The sequence below is a fragment of the Xiphophorus maculatus genome, chromosome 3 (assembly GCF_002775205.1).
Source record: "Xiphophorus maculatus strain JP 163 A chromosome 3, X_maculatus-5.0-male, whole genome shotgun sequence".
Taxonomy (NCBI): domain Eukaryota; kingdom Metazoa; phylum Chordata; class Actinopteri; order Cyprinodontiformes; family Poeciliidae; genus Xiphophorus; species Xiphophorus maculatus.
The window spans coordinates 15794604-15819488 of NC_036445.1; the positions used below are offsets into that span (position 1 = coordinate 15794604).

The 24885-nt window shown below is 41.1% G+C and overlaps 1 protein-coding gene across 5 annotated transcripts; it reads right to left on the reverse strand.

Annotated features, from left to right (window-relative positions):
• Positions 1–884: 884 nt before the first annotated feature.
• Positions 885–23386, reverse strand: setd2 (SET domain containing 2). Of its 5 annotated transcripts, XM_023330657.1 has the most exons (23): positions 23068–23385; positions 20151–20266; positions 19054–19142; positions 18140–18161; positions 14140–18047; positions 13907–14038; positions 13171–13299; positions 12837–12960; positions 12675–12752; positions 12486–12583; positions 12236–12368; positions 11946–12080; positions 11727–11855; positions 9774–10802; positions 9625–9673; positions 9243–9543; positions 8013–8739; positions 6900–7025; positions 5605–5741; positions 5380–5491; positions 4137–4211; positions 3939–4040; positions 885–2637 (listed from the first exon to the last, which is right to left on the reverse strand). In XM_023330657.1, exons 5-23 carry the CDS (start codon positions 17988–17990, stop codon positions 2476–2478), a joined length of 7629 nt encoding a protein of 2542 aa, XP_023186425.1. In that variant the 5' UTR covers positions 17991–18047; positions 18140–18161; positions 19054–19142; positions 20151–20266; positions 23068–23385; the 3' UTR covers positions 885–2475. The 5 variants fall into 5 exon arrangements, with proteins under 5 accessions (XP_023186425.1, XP_014326338.1, XP_023186424.1 ...); XM_014470852.2 differs by lacking the exon at positions 19054–19142 and having other exon boundaries at positions 23068–23386; XM_023330656.1 differs by lacking the exons at positions 19054–19142; positions 20151–20266 and having other exon boundaries at positions 23068–23386.
• Between the last annotated feature and the right edge of the window lie 1499 nt (positions 23387–24885).

Here is a 24885-nt window from a genome sequence, read left to right on the forward strand (position 1 = left end):
AATTTAAAGCAGGACTGAGTGAGCACTGAGATGTTAATCATGCAGCAATTTATGATATTAAAAAAAAAAGTAAAAACTTTTACGCAATTTGATACTTAGCGGAAATACCTTGCAAAAATATTCATAGCTGCTGAAACCTTTCACAAAAACAACCACCAATGTGCATTTGTTTTACTGGGATTTTGTGCAACAGAGCAACACAAAATAGCAGTAGTTTGTCTCAACATCCAGTGCAAACAAATGACTTCAGGACTCACCTAGAGCTGCCATCTAGCAACTTTTAGACGCATCCTTACTCCAAAGGGATCAAATGGCTGAATTTCCTCACCAGCAGTCATTCACCTCTGAATAGGCCTGGTAACCAGCCATCCAGGTGTGTTGGAGAAGGGATGCTTCTCTAAGTTGCAGGATGGTAGCGGACTTGACTTCAGCAATCCTGCTCTCCACAGTTTGCAGCAAACCATGTAGAGGGCTTGGGGACGATTTTCTTTAAGAAAATGGAAATTGTTAGTTAATAAGATGACTGGTTATCCAAAGATTTGCGTCTGAGGCAGAGGTTGACCGTACTGGATGGACCCTGGCCCTAAGCATTCAGTCAGAGCTGCAATGTAATTACATCAACCATTGTTCATCTGTAAGAATGGCAAAAAGGGATGTTTACAGATCCTCTCCATCCATTATTACTGAACTATTTTTACCTTTGCATGTACAGATCTGGTAGATATGCTTAAAAAAAAAAATACAGGCAGCTCTACCTCCAGCAAAGAATGTTCTGCGCATTCTGAATACAATTGCATGCCACACTTTTCAGATTTTAAATCGTAAAAACTAAAGATTTTACCATTTGCAAGCTACAATTTTTTACAACACAAAAATAGGCTATATCTTACAAAAAAAAAGGTTTATTATCTTTTAAAATGTTTGTACACTCGGTATGACAATGTGCTTACACAATACTTACAGTAGAGTAGGGTGGAACTTACTTTTGTACATAGAAAAATGAGGAAAAAAAAGAAAACGGCACCAACAATAAACAGAAAGAAAACAAGTTTACCTCCCTGGCCAGTGAAAACATAAAAAAATAAAGAAAAACTGAGTTAGACAGGCTGAAGTGGGAACTGCATCAGGAGGACTGAGCTGGTGAGGATGGGTGGGCTCACTGTGCTCGTGGGCCCTTCACTCCTGCCTACAGTTTTGGTAATTATTTTTACACATTATTTACACTTTATTCAAGAAATGATAGTCCTTTTACAAAGTGTTTGCTCATTTAAAACATTCCCAAAAACTATTATTCAATATATTCACATATAAAGCAATGTACATATGTTGGAACTTTGTTTAATGCAATTTAATGGGCTGTGAGGAAATCGTGATCTAATGCTAAGAGAACAAACTTTTACTGTCAACAGTAAAAAAAAAATAAAAAAAAAATATGGGAAATTAATGAGTTCATGGAGCAAAGTCGACCAAACCAGGGGTCTTCAGTATGAGAACTATCTATTAAAAATACCCAAAGCACACAACATTTTTAGCAAATGTTAAAACTGCAATGCTACAAACTTCATTTTTTAGTATTCCTGTAAGAAGACGGTTGGGGAAGGAGCTGGACGAAGATGGGGGAAATAAAAACTGTTCCTCAGTTTAAACAGAACACCAATCAACGACTTTCAACCCTGTTTCAGGTTTTAAATTGATAAAAGATCAAGTAACTTCCGAGGTCCAACTCCTTCCCCAACCTGCTCGTCCTTGGCTGATCCCTCAGTGGACTGTAAGTAAAAGTTCATTTCCCAGTGAGGGCACATTGCTAGGAATTTCCGTTAGGATGCCACTCAAACCTCGGCCTGTTGGTGCATTCTTAAAACAAAAAGGAGGCTGCAGGCTTTTCTGGTGAAGTGAGCAGGGTTCGGACAGTGTGAGCTTGGACCTCGGCAGCCCAGATAAAAGCAGCACCAGATATTTAGTCAGTGGAAGTGGGGCTGACAAGAAAGAGTCAGGACTCCTCTGTCACTGATCCATTTTCAAACAGCGGAAAGCTCCACTGACTCTTTTTATCTCACTAAATACTTCAGATTTGAGGGCTGAAAGATTTTAAAAAGAGAGGGATCATCTCAGGAACATTTAATAGTGTGGGGATAGGGGGGAGAAAACAACAAAAAAAAAAAAACAACAAAAAACTAAAAGTGAGGCAGTCAGTGAACACAGTCTCTGTAGCACCCCCTCTTGTCTCATCGCATTCAAGCAAGCCACCTGAAAAGGCTTGGATCGTGGAGCCTTCTGTGCGTTTCACGAAGCCAGGAGAGATTCTTGGGCAGCAGTGCAAATTCTTTGACATAAATACAAAAAAACAAAAAAAAGGAAAAAAAAACTACTTCACTGTCCAGGACATACACAAAGGAGTGAAAGGGAAGGCAAAACTGTGCTTCTCCAGTGTGAGCGAGCGCAGAGGCAAACGGGAAGATCCGCGGCTCGGTCCGGTCAGTACACGTCCGTGTCCTCTTTGGGCCTGTACACAGAGCCGAACCTCTGCATGTACTTCTTGATGTACTCCTTAGTTTTGTGCTTCACATTCTCATTGCACTCGAGGTCTTCGGGGTTCTTGCAAGCTTTCAGCTCCTTGTTCATGACTCCGTGAGTTAGCTGCGACGTAAAGCAGAGATAGAATCGTTACGAATGTCTTCTGAAACCGGAATGCAGTAAATCACGACACGTAAATTATGACACGCAATTATAATGCAGCGTGGTAAAGCGGTTCAATCGTTAATCTCCTTGTAGATAGTTTGCTCTTTATAATTGGAGAAGACCAAATTCCTTTTGGATAAGCCAAACTTATCCATGTACTGCAAGCGTTTCCTCAAAGTGCTGGTATGTGTGAGTGGCCCATCCATGCGACCGCAAGGAGCCACGCAACTATTTGAGGACACGAGTGATAAGAGCCCTTTAAGAGAGTTCAAAGATACAGGATGGCAACATGTTTTACGTGTGGAATGGCTTCTCTCAAGGATGTGACATCGAGGGAGGTCAGCTATTAAACTGTGAATCAGAGAAAACTTGGGAAATGTTATTAGAAGCTTAACTTTAATCATGTTGTGACTAAACGGAGGCTAATGAAAGGAAGACACTGAAACACTAACAGCACAGAAACACATTACTTTTCAGGATTAAACCATTCTTAAGCGTTTTGAGATAGCTTGTGTAAGTGCAAGTTATTGCGAGGCGATATGGAAAATAATGGACTTTTTTTTTTCCCCCAATTTCAATCCTTTTTTTTTATGCTAGTTTCTTTTCTTAAAAAATAAATTAAAAATTCCAAAAGTGGCTTATTTCAGTGATCCATCCCTTCTTTGAGATGCACCAGGGAGTATTAGGGCCAGGCTGTGAGAATTTTTGTTTAATTCTACATTATACCATCATATTAGCAAACAAAGATGCAATTTTACCAGAAAAAAATGCCTTAAAATTAGAAGAAAAAAAGTTGTTTTAATGAGTAAAAAAAGATTAGTTATCCGATATGACCAGCTCAGGCCGTGTGAAATACACACAGCTGTTTGCGGGATCGTTTCAAAGTCCTGTTACTGATAATAATATGATGCTGATGTATGTAATTATATGTAAAACTTATACCAAAGTATAACTTCACAAGTTGCTCAATATTCCTCATTTGAACATCTTGCATTGGATTTCTCATAAAATAATTACTTCATTCTCCTAATATTATTACTTTATTTTCATATTTTAAAATAACATCTTAGCCAGACCCTAATACTTCGTCTTATAGATGACCTGAATTGTCAAACAAGATGGCGTGCTGACATCACCCTGAACCATGAAACCCCAACGAATGAATTGGTGTAAAACAACCTACCCAGACCTAGGCAACATTTCAAACTTTTCCAGACTGAATTAGAACCCTGCCAAAACATTGGTTTGCTTCTGCTTACCTTTCTAGCCAGGTGTTTGAAATCCTCTGTGTTGCTGATGCGTCCAGATTTGCAGTCCGGCTTCCGGTACGGATTCAGGCATTGCACAATGAACTGGGACATCTGGTTAACACACAAAAGGAATATAAGAATATCTGTCGGAAGCGCTGTAGCGGTAATGACGAGAATGTTAGCAAGGAAACTGAGACTTGGACTCACCTCTTTGCGAAATGTCTCTTTACTTTTTTTAGCCAATTCACTGGAAGTGTCTGCTTCGGCCGTCTTTGTGGAGAACTGTGACAATCACAATCAACGAGGTTGGTGAAATAACAAAACTGGAGTTTGTCACATTTCATTGTATAACTATATCCATCTAGAATATATTTTAAGTGTTTAATAAGCCAAACCAAACAGCTGTTTAGCACCATTTATAAGTCAAGGTTCTTTCAACAGCTGTTTTAGATCAGGGATATCCTTTCACAATGAACCATCTGTGGCTCCAGCCTTTAAAAACAATAGCTTATTGAAGTCACTCTGAACAAAACACAATCTACCAGGAGATTGAAACAGGTTCAATCCACAGTAGATTCTGCAGTCTACTTTATATTTTATAAACAAGAGTTAATGATGAAGCTTAGCTCTTACAGGGGACATGCTTTATTAACAGAATCAGCAAAAATCAAAGGAGATAAACAGCGGGACAAAAGAATAAATAGAAAGATGGACGGATGATTAAGGAAAGAGAGAGAATAGATCCGAAAATAAAGATATCACATACTCTGTCATTTTTCCACTTGGGTTCAGATCCAAAAATATATTTAAATTAATTTTGAGACTATGTGGGAGCCCTGGCGGCCTTCGAGTCCTGAATCTACACAGCAACGCTGTCTGACTGTATCATGAGACACTGTTTATGGTTTTATTATGCTCTGCTGGTTTTCCTCAATTTCTTACTGTGCCATTTCAAATGAGACAAAAAGGACACGGCGGCAGCGTGCTTCCTCCAAACTATAAGGCAAGAGGCCGCAAATAAATGAGAGCGAGACTTTCCAGATGGTTTCCACTACTGCCGGAGACGGGATGAAAACAAAGAGGGAAAACAAACTGTGTAGCGGAAGAGGAGATAAGCTCAGCCGCCCCCTCCTCTCCTCGGTCGGCCTTGAGGCTAAGGGAGGAGGTGGAGTGAGTGGGCACATTTGGAATTTCAGTCTCCATGTTGGTTATGTGAGAGGAAACTCATCAGCAAGTTTATAACAGTCAACTGGGAATGATGTGGTGTAGAAGGTTTTTTTTTCCCCTCTTCCTGGAGAGAAACAGCTGAAAGTAATCGCTGGTGCTGCATCTTTAATCACAAACACTATAATCACGCTCGGTGGCAGAAAGTTCCTGGGACCCAAATGGAAAAGTGAAGCAGCGTCGTCACAAGTAATGCGGCGGATTTACTCTGAAGCTCACAAAATACCTTAGAGGGGTTCTCATCGTAGGTCGGTGTTCCCAGGTCCATCTCAGATTCATGGTCAACACTTGTGTTGTCACTGCTGCCTTCCCAGGTGGGGGGATCCCACTGCGTTTGCCTGAAGGCAAAATAACATCAAGATCAAGATGTGTGACGGGACTTTTCTCAAGGAACACAGATGTGATACACACACACCCCCACACGCACACACCCACACACTGCTACACCTACCTTGTGACAACATGGTAGTAGTAGATCTTGCCTTCAGGGTCCCGGGCTGCTTTCCAGTTGGGAGGTAGGACGATTGTTTTGGGTTTTGGGGGAGAGGGAGGAGGCAGGTCTATCACATTGTTGGGTACAATCATCTCCTGGTGAACAGAAAAAAATACATATGAGGAGAAATGCATCGCCAAAATCTCTTTAAAGGCTCAATAAACAGCCTTTTATTGAGCCTTAAAAAAAGAAAGGAAACAGGGTAATTATTGCCTACATCTATTGTTTATTCTAAAATGCACTAAAAAGAGCAGCTTTGTCCTTTAATAAATTCTTCTAATATATAAGAATCAACCCATCAGTTTAATGGGATTTCTATGTAAGGTTCAGAACGTGGGAATGTTTCTCATATGGACAAGATTTAAAACCTTATTTACATTGTTGAGGGTCTTTCAACCTGCCAGCATTGACAAGCAAAGTACTGCCTGGAGGTGGTCTCTCCTAGTTTTTACAAAGCAGACAACTGTTTTCATTCTTTTCTCCTCACACAGCTCTTTGTCTTTCTCCTTCTTCTGTTTACTGAAAGGCCATAACAACAGCCGAATCAGAATAACCTTTTATTTAAACAACTAAATGACCGGGTCAGATCTCGGCCACAAATCTAGTCTCACAGCTGTATTTCTACTTTAGGAGGCTTTAACAATAATGTTCCAACATATGTTTTATTTGTTTGTGATTAACGCCAAGCACAGTTTAATAATACACCGCAGCCATGCAACGGAAGCATGAAAAATATACGACAGATATTAAAATAATTCAAATAAAATAAAAAGCTTAATATTTGCACGATCTCTTCGAAAAGGAATGGTTGGTTATATACTGCCCCCATGTGGTTATACTAGATATAGGACTTTTAAATGTTTAATACTAAAAAGAGAAACTGATAAATTTAATTCAAAGTAATAAGAAATTTGTATTACTTTTACAATTGAGAATGTAGCATTAATTTATTTATTATATTCATTCTATGGGAATGAAACAAACAAAGCATGCATTTGGCAATAATTTTTAGATTAAATGGGACATGAACTAAGTTGGCCTAAAATATATACTTGCTCTTAAAAGCCACACTTATCTTCAAATGGTCTTATTATCATAGCATAACACACTGAAAGTATGAAAAATTTACATTTCTAAAAATGTGAATGTTTAGTTTTATGACTGAGTAATGTTGCAGGGTTTCCCCCAGAGAACTTGCTAAGCCTGGTGGTAGTGTCTATAAATTCAAAACTAAGCAGAGTCGTCGTGGTTACCTGCTGAACAGTTTGGGATGTGACGATGGTGGTGACTGTGCCTCCTTGCTGCACCACCACGCCCTGCTGATGACCCGGATACACCGGCTGGCCGTGCAGGTAGCTGGCTGTGGGCTCAGTGTACGCCTGGAAACACACAGCAGTCTAACTTGACGGACACTCACAACGTGTCAGACTAGGTGGACTGAGCTGGTGCATTCAACTAAAACTAAAACTGAGCTGTGCAACATATTCAGGGCTTAAACGATTATTCAAATTTATTGTGTGGAGTTGATAATTGAAATAATGGTCAAATAATTTAGCAATTTAGTAATGTATTAATCGTTATAGTATACAGATTCAGAAAAAGGTCATTTGCTAAGAGACACATTCAGAGAAGCACTTACTTCAAAAATGTACAAAAAATGTATACATTTTGCATTCAAGCTGAAAAACCTCTGTAAATGTTTTACCCAGAACTCCTCAAGTGTCAGAGTTTTAGCTTCACCTGGTTCCAACTGTGTAAAATTAAATCTCCTAAGTAACTTTTGCTATCCAATTAGTTGGTTAATCTAAAAATTATTCAACGGATTAGCCTGATCGTCTTGATGCTAAGTCAAGCACAACATTATAAGCTTTTCACATGTTGATGTTAGAAGTGTTTTCTATCTGCAGAATGCGTCTTTTCCTACAAATGATCAAGCATTCACTAAATGAATGTTGTTCTGTTGCATTTTAGGCAATAAAATGTTTATTATTTAAAAAAGGAATTGAATTGTTTACTTATTTTTATTTTTGTTTTTCTAATCTCGCATAAATAGGCTGAAGTAGTTAAATAAAAACGTGCAAAATGTGCCAATTTTTTATCCAATTAAACCTCAGAATGACAAACTAAAATAAGTGTTAGTTAAATAAATATATTAGAATCTCAACAAGCAAAAGGATTACAAAACTAAGCTAAAAAGCTTAGAATATTTTCAAGCTCCAGTTCTAGAAAAGAAAAAAAACCTTTTTAACATAGTTATCTGTTGCAGATTTACACATTTTGGAATAAGAAAATATGTTTTTATTAAGGCAAATCAGAAAATCTCAGTGAAGTCCTGATCAGAACAGGCTCAGCATTGGGAGTTGTACCTGTATGACTGGAGCGTTGGCCTGAGGGTAGGCGGTGGGGATGCTGTAGATGGTCTGGCATGGCTGGCCCTGGTAATAGATGGCCGTCTGCGTCTGCGGCGGCCCTGGAGCCGCAGCGTACTGCTGTGCCGGCTGCGTCTGCACCGTCACTGTCTGCTGGGTGGCGGGGTCCCACAGAGTGGCGTAGCTCTGCTGACTCTGTGCTTGAGGGGCCTGAGGGGCCTGCACAGAAAGCACAGCGACCCCTCCCTCCTGGGTCGCTACGGCTGGCTGCGTGTACGGCTGTGGGTTAGCTGTGGTGAGGTTGGTGGTGGTGATGTGCTGGGAGACGTTGGAGACAGGAGTGGCCTGGGATGTGGAGGACGGAGAGGGAAGGCTGAGGTCTGAGGCAGGAGTCTGTTCGTAGCTGAGGCCCGGGTCAACAGCAGGGGTGGGCAGGAGGACTTTGCCAGCATTGGGGTTGGTGGGATCCACAAAGGTCTGTATGGGGTACCCGGGGGGGTAGGTGATGAAGCCGGGGCTGGAGGCATAGACTAGAGGGTCATAAGTTAGAGTCTGGAGCTGCTGCTGCTGTTGTTGCTGCTGCTGCTGCTGAAGTTGCTGTTGCTTCTGGGCTTCCTGCTGAGCAACTTCCTGTTCAAACAGCTTTCTGCGCTCCTCTGTGGACAGTTTGTTGCGCTCTTTTCCTCCAGCTCCTCTCTGTGTCTTGCTGCTCGGCGTGTCAAACCTTAAAAATTCAAGAAAAACAGATGCTGTAAAGGTGCATCTCAATAAAATAGAATACCGTTGCAAAATTATTTTATGTAAAGTGGAACTTCTATAGTACAGAAAATTATTGCACACAAAGTGATAAAGTTCAAGCATTTCTTGAAATCTTGATGACTATGGCTCACAGCTAATGAAAACCCTACATTCTGTTTCTCATACTTCAGAGTATTACTAAGTATTAATGGAGAAAGATCTTTGATATTTTTAGCGGAACACTGCTAAGTCACCGGCCCATTGAGGACAAAATAAAAATGAGTTTGACATCCTTGATCTACACCATCACAAACGTGATTTTTGAATACGCCAGCTATTTTCTCTGATTATAGTGTTCTGTAGTTGTTGTGCTTGCTTAGGTTTTATTCGATATTGTGAAATGTACGTCATTGTGCAATAAGTAGGAAGCTAGATATCATTTCCATATTCAAAATAATTATAAAAAGAAAAATGAGCATAATGGTTTACCACTCTTCATTGCGCCGGCTGCTCCTCTCATACGGTAAGGGGGGCGGAGACTGCGAGCGTCTTCTCCGTCGCTCAGAATTGCGAGGGGTTTTGTCTGCGGTTCGGTCCCGGTCCCGGTCCCGGTCCCGATCCCGATCCCGATCCCGGTCTCGGCTTCGCTCTCGGTCCCTGTCCCTGTCTCTGTCTCTCTCGTAGTCTCTCTCTCTGTCGCGCTCCCTTTCCTTCTCTCGCTCTCTTTCCCGTTCTCGACTGCCGGAGGTGGCGCGTGGCGTCAAAGCCAAGTCACGATCACGGCTGCGATCTGCAAGGAAAGTTTTATGTATTAAATCAAACTCAAAAATTCAGTGCCAACAAACCAGAAACATATTGCAATATCTCCTACCTCTTGCTTCCTTTTCCACTTGAGTCTTCTTTGGTATCCTGTAGACCTCCTGAACAGACAAGTTCATTTGATCTCTCAGGATGCAACATTTAAACATTTACACAAAGTTGCCCAGCTCGACTTGTGAAAGGGATTCGGTCTTCACTAACCTTCAGATCCTTCCAGCTCTCCAGAAGTCTGGCCGCCATGCCACTGATGTCCAAAACACTGAGGTGGGGCTCCTGACTCCTCTCGCTCTCCACGTCCGACACGCCTTCCTCTTCATCCTGAGATGGCGTTCCTATCACCGACGGTTCCACCTGCACTAACGTCCCCTCGGCGGGGACCGGAGCCTCTGGGGTCTCGGAGTTCGGTGGAGCTTCTGCGGCAGATTCGCCAAGCTGGGGCTCGGTGCTCACCTCCTCCTCCGCTTCCTTTCGCGTCTCCTTCGTCTCTGGCGGCTGTTCGGTTAGAACATCTACAGGAACCGTTTGGTTGGACTGACTCTCTGGCTCCTCCACTTTAACAGAGGACAGTTCTTCTGATTCCACCTTTTCTGGCATTTTTTCACTTTCTGGATTTTCTGCACTCGCCTGCGCCTCACATAGAACATTTGGAGTCTCAGCTTCATTTGTCGGACCTTCTTTTGTCTCCTTAATCTTCGAATCTAACTCGGTTTCATCTTTCATATCCACATCCTGGGGCTGCTGCTGCTGACTGCTTGAGCTCGTTTCCGACTCGTCCTGTCTTAACAACTCTTTCCCAAACCCCTCCACGGATTCTTTTGTCGGCTCCACACCTTCGCTCAGGTGTTCTTCCTTCAAGCTTGCTCCGTCGTGAGGGTCGGCGTTGTGGTTTTCAGCTTCCTCCTCCTCGTCTTCATCCTCCTTCCCGTCGGATGCCTTGCTAGCGTCAGACAGAGCGCTGTCCAGACTGTTCTCACTGATGATCTTGAGGCGCCTGTAAACGGCAGGTTTGGACGTGTCGCCGTCCAGCTCCGGAGCCATTTTAGCAGAGGAGCCATCGGGAGTGTTGAGAGGGGTTTGGGCCCGGGACGTGTTCTCGCTGGAGTAGCCATCCATCTCAGCCTGCTGAGGGAGAGTTTTGATCTGAGCCCACCGCTGGATGAGGGTCAGGACTTTGCTCTCTTCAAGCATATTCTTCGTCGAGATGGGGAGCACAGCCAGGGTCTTCATGATCTGCAAGAAGAGATTATAGGCATGCAGTTTAGATTCAGCAAGGGGTTCATGCCTGATCACCATTTACGATGAATTGCAAAAGTATTTATGCTATTTTGTGACAATATAAAGCTTTCATGCGTCTTAATGAGATTTTTTTTGTCGTAGAAAAATCAAACGTAGTGCTTAGTACAGTACTGGGAGGAACATGGCTTTTAATTATTTTTACAGAAAATGTGATGGGTGGTTTCAATCCCTCTGAGTCCATACTATGAAGAAAATCTTGCTGAGGTTACAGCAAGAAGCTTTGTACAAGTAGGGATTGAAATTTTTGCCCAATCTTCGATAAAAAGTAGCTCAAGCTCCGTCAGGCTGGACAGACAGCATCTGTGAATTTGCGTATTCAGCTTCTGATTTTCAATTGGACGTAAATCTACATTAATATGCTTTGATTTAACCATGTGGGTCAAACTTAGGCCAAATTGGGGCTGGTGTGTAATTGAATATATGCAAAATATTCCAAATGTTTATTAGAGCTGGCCTGAAGGCGGGCAAAACATGCAGAGCAAATACTACAAATCCCAGAACGCAACTGGTCCATTGCGACCTTAATCCTCTGTTGACATTCAATAGGAATATTATGCAACTGCAAGTCACAATGGATCCTTTACACCAACGTGTTCTCTGTTTACTAACTTGGAGACTAGCAAAAGTTGGTTGCAGTGGGGCTGAATAAAATGTAAGCCACCCTTTCAGGGGTTTTTTTTGTAAAACATTTTGAGGACCATTTATTCCTTTTTTCTTTCACTTCAAAAATATTCACTATTTCACAATAAAACACATTAAAGTTGATGGTTATAATATGAGAAAATGGGTAAATGTTTTGGTGTACAAACACTTCTGCAGGTTACAAAAACCTTAACAACAATGTATAATAAATCTCACCTCTAACTGCAGTTTGTTGTTATTAGCGCTGTTGCCTTTAGCTTCAGAGAGCTCCACCATAAAGATCCACAACAAGGACAAGCCGTGATGATCCAAGAACTGCTTCAGGCACGATGGATTCTGGGTGTCCTGTGCAGCAACAAAACACATGAAACACACTGGAAGGATTTCAGGGATGGGCACAAACAGCCCAAATGAAGCAGCATTGATGGTTCGTACTTGTATGAGCTTAAGGCAGAGGAGCTTCTGCTCCATGGTTTCCACTCGGACCATCAGTCTGCACAGAGACACCACCTGCTTCTCGTCATACAGGCCTTCTCCATTCTCCAGTAATGCCTCCAGCTCCTCATCCACCTGTGAAAAAACAAACAAACATGTGGTTCCACTGAACTATTGCTAAAATATTTTTCTTGGAGTGAACACACATATCTCCAAAAGGTACTAATAAGGTATTATTGGAGAAATGCCGCTGTTGCCTGCAAAAATAGTCGTGGCGCTCTAAGACTGACCGTGGTGAGAGCGTTCTTTCGGCTGCGGTCTTTCTTCATCTTCCCTCCAGCCGCTCGAACACTAACTCTGTTCTCACCACCAAGGAAGCCTCTGCAGCTGGGGGCCCCACAGAAGCATTTCTGTGCTTCTTTCCTGCACAGCAAGAAAGAAGCAAAGGTGAAGTCCTCTTAAATACTCCCTCTATAATGATGACTTAAAGTCTGCCACAAATGCAATTCAGGATAAAAGACAACTGGAGGAAAGTCTTACCCATATCTCTGAAACTGGTAATCGAACGTCAGTTCAGTTCCCGCAGTGACGGCCGTGGTGGTGAAGAACCCAACTCTGAGCTGGCCATTGACAGTCCACTAGAGAAACGTTTTTAAAATGAATACATTTTGGACAGCTAAACTTTTAGAAATAAACTGCCCAGAGTTGTTTTTGCTTTTGCTTCAGTACCTTTTGGGTCTCACAGTTCGGCTCACAGCTGTGGTTCATGAATCGAGAGCAGTTACCCTTCAATGTTGCGTCAATGATCTGCAGAGACGCAGCACGGCAACAGGAAGGTTACCATTTCATTCATTTAAGTGGTCATTTAAAATCTGTTACAGCCTCGCTCACCTCATTATTCTTTAGTGCCATGAAGTAGTAGTGGATGTTCTTGTTGCGAGCATATTCTTTCACCCTTGATTTGAACCCTTTGTGGTCCAACACCTCGCCGCAGTACTCCAGGACAAATGTGTTTCTGAGATTACAAAAAACCCAGAATGTTATAGTTCTAGTTGACTACAACCTTAACAACCAACAGCAAAGACTCAACAAGGAAATTATATATTTTTGATACTATGCAAAATGAGACAGAGTTAAAAAAAAAAATCTTCAGAGCTAAAAAAAAAAAAAAAAAATCTTGCACAGAATAATAATATCAAACAAAGACAACAGCTAAAACTCTTACGGAGCCAAGTCTCTAGCGGCACGCAGTCCCCAGCCTTTGTCTTCAGTGAGGATGACCTCGAAGTCCGCATGCTGCTTCATCTGAAAACGACGGTTAGAGCAATATGCTCCATTCAAGCACCGTGACGAGCTGTGAAAAAAGAAAACAATAAAAGTGATGTGAACATATGCACATTACATACTTTGAGTTGTTACTTATGCATTAGGCAGCCGCTTTTATCCAAAACGACGTACAAATGCAAATTTAACTACAATTCAGTGCGAAGGCCTTCAGTCACCAGATTTACTTTTTCTTTTCAAGGAAGACAAAAACCACATATTTAATAAAATAATGATTTGATTTAGTATGATTTCAACCAGCTTAGCAGTAGTAGCATCCACAGCACTATGTAGCTTAACAATTACATTAAAAACGAATTACCTAAAAATATTGAGGCACAATATCTGGACTGAAACTAATACAAAAATAGTTCAATGCACCAAAATTGTGAGATTTCTGCAAATCCTTAAAATTTTTTCCTCAAGATATTAAAAAAAATATATACAACTCATTTTGACTCACTGGAAGCAAAACAGAGATTTCAAATGGTTTAAGGATGTTAAATATGAGACCAGCTTAAACAGAACTGATCTATTTCCTCAGCGACTCGCCTCTTTCTGAGGATTTCAAGGTTTACAAAATGTTCACTTCTAAAGCAAAGTTCTTTTAACTGCAAAACAGTTTCTTTATGACTCACCATTCAATCATAAGGAGCCGATTTAAACAGTCTTCTCCACATGCCATCACTCCTTTTGCGCGGTCCTCTCGCGACAACACTGGACACTCACATTGCATCCTCTTGATATCTCGATGAGATTTGCTTTTCTTTCTACAAGAGATGTTGAAAAAGTCCATCAGTCAAACTTTAAATAATCACATTTTTAAAAATTATACTTTGACAATATAAAAGCTTGCTGGACAACTGTTTACCTCTCTGTCAAGTACTTGTTCTCCTCAATCAAGTCAAAGTAAGGGGGCATCTTTTTAATCTTGGCCAAGTCTTTCCATCTGCTGCCATCTTGAAAGTTGCGTAGAGTGAGCGATGGTCGGTTCACTTCGGCTTTTACTTCCTTAGAAACTGCAACATCTTCTTGACGCTCCCTTTTTCCAGATGGTCCAGCTTCTGCCTCATTGTCCGAATCCGACTCAATTTCCGGACGCCTTTTCTTGGGCGGCCCTCTGCTTCTGTGGGGTCTATGATTGTCCTCTCTGGGTGGCTCAGGTAAAGCAGGGCCCCTGCTGTTGCTGCTAATTTCAGGACCTTGCACTGAGCTCGCTGACCCTGGAGTGTTTAGTGCTTTGTTATGACTCGATGACTTTTCCGCTCTGTAGTCATCATGGTCATTCGTGAGCGAGTCCGGGTGGATTTCACTCGAAGGTTCCTGATAATGTTCGTGTGTATGGAGGTAAGGTCTTTTGATAGTTTGCATGTTTGGCGATTGGTGCGTACCAGAGTGAATACTTTGCTCTGGCTCCTTGGAATTGGTTGCTGTTGCTTTAGTGTTTAACTGTGGTCCGTGGCTGCTATCAGGTTGCTGGCATGTGCTGGTAGGCTGCTCTGGTTGAGATAAATCCCAACCCAAGCTGAAACTCATCTTGTTGTTGATATTGTCAGAGAGAGTATTAGGTTGGAACTGCAAGTGCACCTGCTCGCCTTGACTGCTTATCTCATGTTGCTTCAAACTTTGCTCACATTGTCTGGAATTATCAAGCAAAGGGGTTGAATCTGTTGCACTTCGTTGGGCACCGGTATGATCGGCTCCAAAACGCTGACCGCTGATGGCGTTGGAACCTTCTGAGTGACTGGTGCTATCAATCATGTTGCTCTGGGACTGACAAAGCACGCCGATATGAGGCGACTCAACAAAGCTAGTTGTTGAGGTTTGTGTTTGTTGTGCGTTAACTTGGTTAGTTTTTCCCGAATGGGCGCTGGGCTGTTCTGAAATATGTAAAGGGGTACATGAAAAGGCTTGTCCATCCTCCACATCTTTTGTCAGGGAGGAATGCTTGGGGACTATTACCACAGAGTGAAACTGCTTTATGGCAGTGTCGCAATCCGAGTCATACGCGGAGTTGTCGCTGTCACTGGCATCACTGGGCGTTGCTAGCATATCCTGATTGATGGCTGTTCTTTTACTGGATTTATTTCTGTGTGTGCTCTCCTTTAATTTCCTCTCACAGGCATCAGAACTCTGGATGTTTCCTAATGTGGCTAAGTGAATCTGGGATAACTGATCGTTAATGTGTGAAGGCTCATCTGTGTATGGTTTATGAGTAATACGACTGAAATCACAGCGGTCAATGCTGGTGCTTGCTTGTGAAGGCTCACTTTGGTCTTCATGTTTAAAGGTCACTAAAGAGATGTCCTGCTCCATGTTGGAATGTTTAGCATCTCTGGACTGAATGTTACCTTTACTGTCCAGGTCATGTTGAGTACCGTCATTAGAGAATTCAATTCTTTTGACAGATACCACTTTTATAGGGCTGAGATTACGTTCTGCACAAACAGCCCTGTTTGAATTATCATTTTCACATGAGTCTTGCCCTACAATATCCCAGCGAGACTTTCTGGTAGTGCAGGTACTCTTTTTGGTGGCATCTTTACTTTGCTCTTCTTCCAAAAGCTGACTTTCAGCTTCTAGACAGGACATATCAGATTTTTGTGGGTCATACTGATTTTCGGCTACCAAAACGTCATTTGGTTCAACAATCTCCATATTAGTGTTTTGCTGGATCTCATTTGTGATGTTTGTTTCTGTAGCATTGAGAGAGGGTTTTGGCACTTTGCCATCTTTTTCACCGATAAAATCTTCGCTTTCACCTGAATTTAAAACAGCTGGAGTTGAGCTCACATCTGGCTCACTAGCCTTCACATTGCACATGTTTTCCAGAGTGATGTCTACAAGCTTTAGGTTTCTGATCAAGGTTGTAGATGAGGCATTTTCAGGTTCTAGTTCAAGTACTGGTTTTGTTGCTTGCTCTGTCTTTCCTAAACATTCTTGCAAAGTCTTTTCAGTAGATAAAACCATGTCCGTATCACCCTGACTGCCCTGTGCATCCTCACCTGGTTCTGAATCTGATTTTTCTCTTTCCATCTGAGGACTACATTCTGCTGTGGTTTCACATGATGGCGCTTTGGCAGGACTATGAAACATGTCATCTGACTGTCTGTGATGTCTAGGGGATTTTATGGCGGACCTAGAGGGAGTTACTTGCTTTGAATCTGGTCTACTGGTTTTCTCTTGAGAGTCTTTACTGTTCTCCAACAAACTTGTATTTATTTCAGAAGACTGAGTTTTTGTTTTGTGTTCTCCCTCAGAATCACCAGAGCTGTTTTTTCTGTTCTTGTCATGTGATTGGGACTTGCTACGATTACTGGAAGAAGATGATTTGGTACTGGTGTCAGACCTGTGATGACTGCTAGATTTGCGGGAACTGGAGTCCAAATCAGGAGAGCACCTATGTTGAGAATCAGAGTCTGAGGAACGCTTTGAAGTCCTTTCAGACTTTGATGACTGCGTCCTTTTGTCAGTCTCTGAGGGGTGGGGAGACTCTAAAGATTTTGAAGATTTCTCGGATCTCGAGTAGGAAGATGATTGTGATGCTTTATGCGAGCTTGAATAGTTAGATGACCTGCTGGACCCAGATGTTCTCGTCCTCGTTTTCCTGTGGTCGTCTTCAGAGTCAGAACTGTACCGAGTTCTTTCAGTCCGAGAGCGGGAGCGTCTTTTCTCCCTGCGTGGAGAACTCCTGTGGGATCGCCGATCAGATTCGTGATAGTACGGTCTTTCCGAGCGAGAAGCTCTGTCACACCTGGACCTCTCGGATCTGGAGTGAGACGAACTTGTCCGAGAACCTCTTGATCTAGAACGTGATCTAGTCCTGGATCTCCTGCGATCCTTGTCCGAACGAGATGAGCGAGAGGAAAGCATCCTAGAATCACGATCAGATTTGGAGTAACTAGAAGACCGTTCTTGAGTCTCTGTGCGCTTGGAGGAATTTTTCTCCTTTTCCCCCACATGTGAATTAGAGGAAGACCTTTTTGTCTCTTTGATCAGGCTGTCAGAGCTTGTTTTGCTTTTTGAATCTTCTGATTTGCGGCTGGAAGACGCGTGGGTCAAGTCTCCATCAGATTCAGAGCAAGGAGGAGCACTGTCTGACTGTGACCTGGTTTTCCTTTTGTACACATTAGAATCCCGATCAGTACAACTGGAACCATCACCATCTATTCCGGACGAGGAAGCCGATTTCTTGAGGTTAGAATCTTCTTTTGTCTCAGAGGAGTCAGTGGTTACATTTTTAGGGGAGCTATCATCAATGATGTTCTCAGGCGGGGGAGCTGGAACTTCAGTGTCACTCTGAGAGTTAACCTCTGATTCAGAGACATGCACCTCCTCAGATGTAACAGGTGTCGGATTCTCTTCAGTAACAGAAATGCTAATAATTTGCTTCTTAAAATGCATCTTTCCTAAGTTTTTTTGGAGTCGAGTTGAGGGCGAGGCTGACGTTTGAGAACGTTTCTCTGGTGTAGATGACGGCACCAAGACTGTCTGCTTTTGCTCCGTTTTGTTTTCTGCATTCTTTCCCACTTTGTCCAAGATAGACTGAGATGAGGCATTGTGAGGTTCAGTGACAGTCGTATCAGGATTGGCAGATACGAAGAATGAACTTGGCAGCGGCTTTTTAGTCTGCGAGAAGCTGAAGGACACTTTCTGACGACCCTGATCTTCCAGGTTGACCCTCATCTTGGTTCCTTTTGGTAAAAGATGATTGGACAGCATGACTCGGGGAGACAAGCTTTTAATCAGAGCTGACGTGGATAGACCCTCCACCTTCACCTATAGGGAAAAGAATGCACACAAAAAAAGAAAAATCAATAATCAAGACGCTGAAATTCTCAAAACTGTAGAGTATTACCAGATTAACTTACAGAAGCAGCACTCCCTTCCTGTCTGTGTTTCATTGAGAACATAAAGAAACAAGAGAAAAGGCAAAAGTGGTATTACAGATTCCTTGATAAACCTTATGCATAAAAATGTTATCCAGTCCACAGTGATTGTACCATTTTACAACATAACCCAACTAATGGCGATATGCATCTGAACAAACTTTAGCATAACTGCTTTTTTTGCAAAAACACTTTAAATTTCAAACATCATACCACTTTCTTAACTATAAGTATGTTACATTAATAATTAGTTTTGGAGATCAGGTTTCAAAAATATACATAAAAATCCATTTTTGAACCCGATCTCTACTATATTTCCATTCACAAAGAAAAGGAGAAGTGACAGCCAACCAGCAAATATAGAGCAACTTTCAGCCCAGTGCAGCCACATAGTTTGGGATTCATGCTTTAGTTAACTTCAAGTCAACACATTTAATTCCTCTTTCAACACTGTAGTAAGGATATCAGACCAGAAGTGAAACTGAAGCACTTCCATGGTGAAAGTTTAACAGCAATTTCAGGTGTCCGATATATATTTTAATAACAAAAGTCCACATTTCCAGACACATTTTTCTAAGTTCATTTAGTCAATTTTTACAGAATAAATGTGTAAAATTATCAGGTTTTAAACATGAAAACTGGATGTACGGATGGCTTTGCAATGAAGTCTGAAAGATCAAATACTGTTCTCTGCTTTCCCAGGGCTGCATGGCACATAAATTCCAGATTGCGAAGGAACATTGAAATTTGCTTTGCAAGCTTTCACCAACGTTGACTGCCTTTAATTAAGTGTTAGTGCGTCTTTCTGTGTGTGATTGTTGCCTTCAGAAAGTTAATTTCCACTTGGTCAGATCTGGTTATTAAGAAAGCCAATGCAGAACATCTTAGCTCTTTACCTTCGAAAACTCCAAGACTGCTTTTTCAGTTAGGCCATTGTTCATCTGCAGTGAAGCACTGTCTTCAATTTCGCTGAATTTGGATTAATCTGAGCAGACAGTATATAATAATACACTTTAAAATTCATTCATGAAGAACAAAGACCTAATAATGAAACAAAACTAGGAGCTCCCAGGTTAATTGTTTAAATTAATTGTCCAAATCCTTTCCCACCAAATGGACTGAAAGAATGTAAATCCTGAACTTCTTTTCATTTATACGCTAATAAGCCCAGATGAAGCTTGGGGGTGTGACTCGATGTATTTGTAAGGTTTATGTAAATAAAAACACCAATCTAACATATTACCACAGCTAATTGTGAAAAGCTGAGAGTAGCAACTGATATTCCTAAGCAGCCAGTGTGAATATATGATTTTTGTTCTATTGAGTGCTTTTCTTAGACCGGGCTTATGAATACTGAGTAATATTTGGGTCGTTTATTCCCTTGAGTTTTCTTTTTCCTTTTTTTCCCCGCTGTCTGACCTTTAAAATGGGATGTTTCTGCAGGGACAATCTGTCACAATAAAAGACTTATAACAAGAAGGATTCAGTCAAGCTAACAGCAGATTGAATCTCATGCAGTTACAACATTATCTTCGACATAAACTATTTTTGCTTCAAGTAAGCAAATAGCCAAAACTGTTTGCTGACGGTTTTCAACTCCCACTGATTGAGGATAGATGACCTGAGGAGTGGGCTTCCTTCAAGAACAAACTACAGCACAAGGGCTTTGTTCATGACCTGCAAACTCCTTTGTTGTTCTGTCTACAGGGAAAGAAATGTGTTTGACCAATCAGTAGCCTGCAGTGCTTTCTTGACATCGCCTCGGCTTATTTGGGAGCCAAACCAAAACACAGAGTACCACCTACAATGCAAAATATCACACTTGAGCAAAGACATGATGAACTGCCCAGAGTATTTGAAAAAAGCCTAGATATTATAGCAAAATCTTGCATGTCACAGACTTTGAGGTGAACATTTTACCAGAGCAGAGTGCAACAGGGAACGTGCATAAACTATAGCACAAATATACACTGAAAGAACAGCTGCTGTGTACCTGAGCTCTGACTTCAGAAGAGTGTCCATGGAGAAACACGCCTATGGTTAGTAGGCCTGAGGAGGCTGCTGGCTGACAATAATCCAAATCAGAGCACCTCCAAAGTGACGCCACATCTGACAAGAAGAAACGCAATTTTGAAATGAAATAAGCTTCAATGGTCATAACAGCCAGAAGCTATTTTATGAAAAAGGGGGGGAAAAAAAATAAATTTCAGTTGAAATGACATCAGATTAACTTTTTGTGCAAAACAGATTTCACACTGCCTACACAATATTTATACACATTAGAGCTGGACAACAAAACAATTACTATATTGCAGTGGATCAATATCAACGGAAGATATGACGACAGAATTTTCAATCATTTCACTGAACCCCCAGAAACTCATCCTGGAGGATGTAGACAGAGGAAAGGCTTTAGCTGCTAAGCCTCTCATAGCCAGCGAAGCCAGCGATGGGTGGCATCAACTAACTCACTTACTCTTTGGTTACCTAGCAACAACCTGTTGAGTGACTTGCACAGTTTTAGCTTTTGCCACTATACCTCATAGCTACTTGAAAATAAAAAAAGAACAGAGTGGAGTGAAAACTGTGAATGAAACAGGAAAGGTCACATCAGTAGTTGAAACGGTTACAAAGTCAGCCCTAAGACAAGTATCGTATTACTCTTGCAATATTATGCAATAAAATGTTCTAACTCACCCTTGAATGTTGAGGTACAATCTGGTTCTGAGAAATGTACATTTATACAGAACGATTAAGCAAAGCTCCAAGAAATTTCCTTACTTCATGTGTCCCCTCTATTTTTTGGTAATAATAAGAAACACAAAATGACATACAACATTTGTAAATCTCAGAAAAATAGTCAACAATTCAAGCTGCTCCTCTTACTAATTATCATAAGGTTTCTATCTAATGGGTCTGTTGACATTACAAAAGTCCTCACAGGGGTGGACTCTCGTCTTCCACTTTCTTCTACATATGATTCAAATAAAGAGAAGAATATCAGGTTGTTGCTCTCTCATTGCTGAAGCTTTTATTAGGCAGGTAACCACTTTCTATGAATTCATATGATGCGGCCTTGTTCTGATAAAAGGTTTCTTGATTGCTTCTTAAACAGTTGCTTAAAGAAATTCCCCAGGGGCTGTTCCACACGATAATGCATTTTTTCAAAAACTGGAATGGAGAAGAGTTTCAGGGGAGTTTAAACGGGTGCCAGAGTGTAAATTCAACAACAACAAAAAAAAACCCGCTGACAAATTAGCCCAACCTCTAACCTGACCTATAACCCAATACTTTGGGTTACTAACCCAAAACTTTGGCTAGGTCTGTGTACAGATATAATTATTTTTGAAAACGCTTCAGTGTGGATCCAGGTGTTTTCGAAAATGACAACCAGTTATAGAGAAAAAAAAAGTTCCAGTAGAGGTGGAGCCTAATCTTTTTCAGATCAGCATATGTATCCTAACAGCATTTACTCTGCTAGGTCAGAATCAGTGCATAAGACTTAAAAAAAAAAAAACAGGAAGAACCAGACTGTTCCTGCAATGGAACATCGTTAATATTGTTCCAGTTGAGGAGTCCCTTTATAAAGAAACCCTTCTTTCATGATATGTTGGCCATCAATTAATGTTGTTCAGAGGTAGTAATGTCTTTAAGCAACAAATCATACTGTGCAGTTTTGGAACATAAAAGTCTCTTCTTAATAATATGAAGATTTAATAATTTTTTGACCCAATTGTTAGGAAATAAATCCTACTTGAAAATTATGCAATGTAGGAATATTTAAATATGTGAAATGAAAATTATGCACTAAGTATGCACTACACCTTCTGCCATCTCTTACATATGTGGAAGCATGTGTTAGGTTTATCAGGAAGTGTTCCCTTTTTCAGCATGCTGGGCCAATAGTCTCAGATGCTGCAGGAGTATATAACACGAATCAGATAAGGGGCTGCATGCACGTTTATCTTTAAAAATAGTGACGATACACAAAAACGTTGGTTGACAAACGTGCATTTTTATTAGCAGAACTCTCGAAAACAAGCAAGTGGCTTTACACGGTTAAACTTATTCCTTATAAAATGTATTTCTACATTGATATCCTAGTCGACAAAAATTGTTTTTACAACAATACTTGAAATCTAATGGCAGCATGGCCTGGACAGGAGGAGTGGATCCAGCCAAAACATGGCCTTTAAAAGGAGAGACGTTTCCGATGAGATAACGAGCTGCGAAATAATTAGTCATGTCAGATGCAAGTTTCTAGCCTTCCTAAATGCTACACATGGTAGTTACAGTATAGACGGATAATTAAGTTAGCTATTAACTTCTGACTGTATTTAAATAAATTCATCTAAACAAGCTTGGCTAGCTTAAGTAAACTAGCATAGCAGCCTCACGGGAGCCATGTTTGAAGAATTTGTTAGCGCATGTTGTGACCCCTTTATTATCATGCATCGTGATAATACTTCCATTTAAATGATTGTGTAGTTGTAAACGAATTGTGTGGGAGGTTCACTTACTCAGATCTGCTGACTCTATGAACATTCACCAAAAGCTCAGCTCGACGACACCTCCTCGCTAACACTAGCAATGCTGGCTAGATCTAGCACCGCAAATAGCATTAGCACTCAGTGTGCTAACAGACCGTTTTGTGTCGTTTTCGTCAATATTTGAAATTAAATTGTCATATTACGAACCGGCAGATGTGTTTTTTTCCTCGCTCACTGCAAATCACAGCCTACACAATGTGAAGTTGCATTTGGACATTTTAATATAAAGGTATAACCGACACTCGTATGAATGTTCACCCGGCTTAGCTCACATGCTAGCCACGGATGTTTTGTTGTGTATCCACAGTTTGATCAAAAAATGAACCCAACTAAACTTAACATGGTGTATACGATACTCACTTCTCGAAGTTTGTACGGTCACAAGGTTCCCCCATCCTCAAAATAATTGGTGATCTCCCCCTTGTGAAGCATCAAGCAGCAACGCATGCAGGCGTTAAATCCATACGGAGTTGTCGGAAATGACCGTCGGATCAGAGGCTCCTACGCTGCTGCTGCTGCTGCTGCTGCGCCCCAGCTTCAGCTTCAGCAGAGCTGAATGTTGGTTCAATCGAGCTAGCATGTGCTCGCATTGCTACACAGTTGTCTAAGTTGAACGAGGAAATACATAAGCACAGAGGTTTCATTTTGGTTATTCGTGTTTTCATACAGATTCATTAGGGTGGCCTTAAATGCGTTTCTGTCGCTTTTATTAAGAAAACCGTTCCTCACAGATGTTCGCAGACTCTTGGCTGATGCCTTTAATGTCACATGATTAGAAGCGGGGCGCGAATCCAGGAGAAAAACAGAGACCGAAGATGGTAGCAAACATTTTTAGTCTTTTCTGGAACCAACCATAGTAACGTCCTTAGTTAGTGGGCATCTTGCTCGCTCTTACTCTCTTCATTGCACAGAAAAGCAGCTAAAATGAGGCAGATTTTTTTTTTTATCACAAACTAGATGAATAAGATTTGCTACTAGGTCGGCACTATTCACACACCGACGTACTCCAGCGACGAACCGAATGGGTGGAGTTTATTCATCAAATAAAGATAGAGGGTGTCTGACTCTAAAAATGCTAAATGACCCGCCATAATAGCGCACAGATAAGAAAAAAAAAGCTTGTTTTGATTAAATGCAACTGCTGATACATCATTGATATTCAGTCAGTAAGATTATAATTTGTCTAAAATAATTTGCCCTAATTAAAAATTCTTCTGTCGGTGCATAGAAAATCAGTCCAGTGAGCCACAGTTAGGAGACTCCTGACTGAGGATAAGGGGCTCCACTATCCAGGGTTATTTTAGAATAGGGCCACCAGTCTATATCACTAAAATGAATTAAGGTGATTAAGACAACTGGATGATTCCCATGTATCTCGCTTTGAAGGATTTCCAGGCTTGCCCCACTGGAGATCTGCTAGGAAGACAAGAACAACGAGAACATGCTATTTATCCTTTGGGGCCTGGGAACACCATAGGGACCCTCAGAATGAATGGGAGAGAATGAATTGGGGGAGGGTCTAGATTTCCTGAAACATTGTAACTCAATGGATGGATTTACTAGCAGGACTTGGCACCTACCACATTGCCAAAAGTTCCCATGGCAGTTTCAAATGATTGTTAATGGTTGATTGGTTGGAAAACACACTTGAAATAAAGCCCACAGAGAATCTGGTATGAGGTACTTTTAAGAACAGGGTGAGAGAGACCACCTTGCTTTAATGGAGGCCCATTAAAGCAACTTGTTGCACAACCTCATTGCTTCCATGCCATGCCACACTGACATGGAAGTTAATACTCCTTCAGCATTAACTAATGCTGAAGGAGTATTATTGGATATTTTTCTTTGCAATACACAGACATAGTTTTCAGTGAGAATGGATTTCTGTATTAGAAATTAGTATTGGTTTTATTTAATATTCATATTTTTTGAGAGACTGAATTTGGAGTTTTTGTTAGTAGGAAATCTCATATATCAACAAATAGCAGAAATAAACTTTTGAAATATATCACTGTGTTTGTGGTGGACCATTGTAACTTATGAGTTTTACGTTTTCAAACAAATTACTGAAATAAACTACCTTTGTAACTCAAAACAATCTCTTCAAGTTATATATGGAAGTCCTTGCAAGAAATATCAAGTGTTTTCAAACCAAATTTTAATCCATTTATGAGAAAT

Bases quoted from the DNA above. Each gene is read 5' to 3' on its own strand.
- setd2 (XM_023330656.1), bottom strand. From the start codon at position 23,102: ATGGGGGAACCTTGTGACCGTACAAACTTCGAGAA. The intron at 12,584-12,674 runs GTACTGAAGCAA...ACGTTTCTCTAG, and splicing joins CGAACTGTGAGACCCAAAAG to TGGACTGTCAATGGCCAGCT. The intron at 11,856-11,945 runs GTACGAACCATC...GTTGCTGCACAG, and splicing joins TCTGCCTTAAGCTCATACAA to GACACCCAGAATCCATCGTG.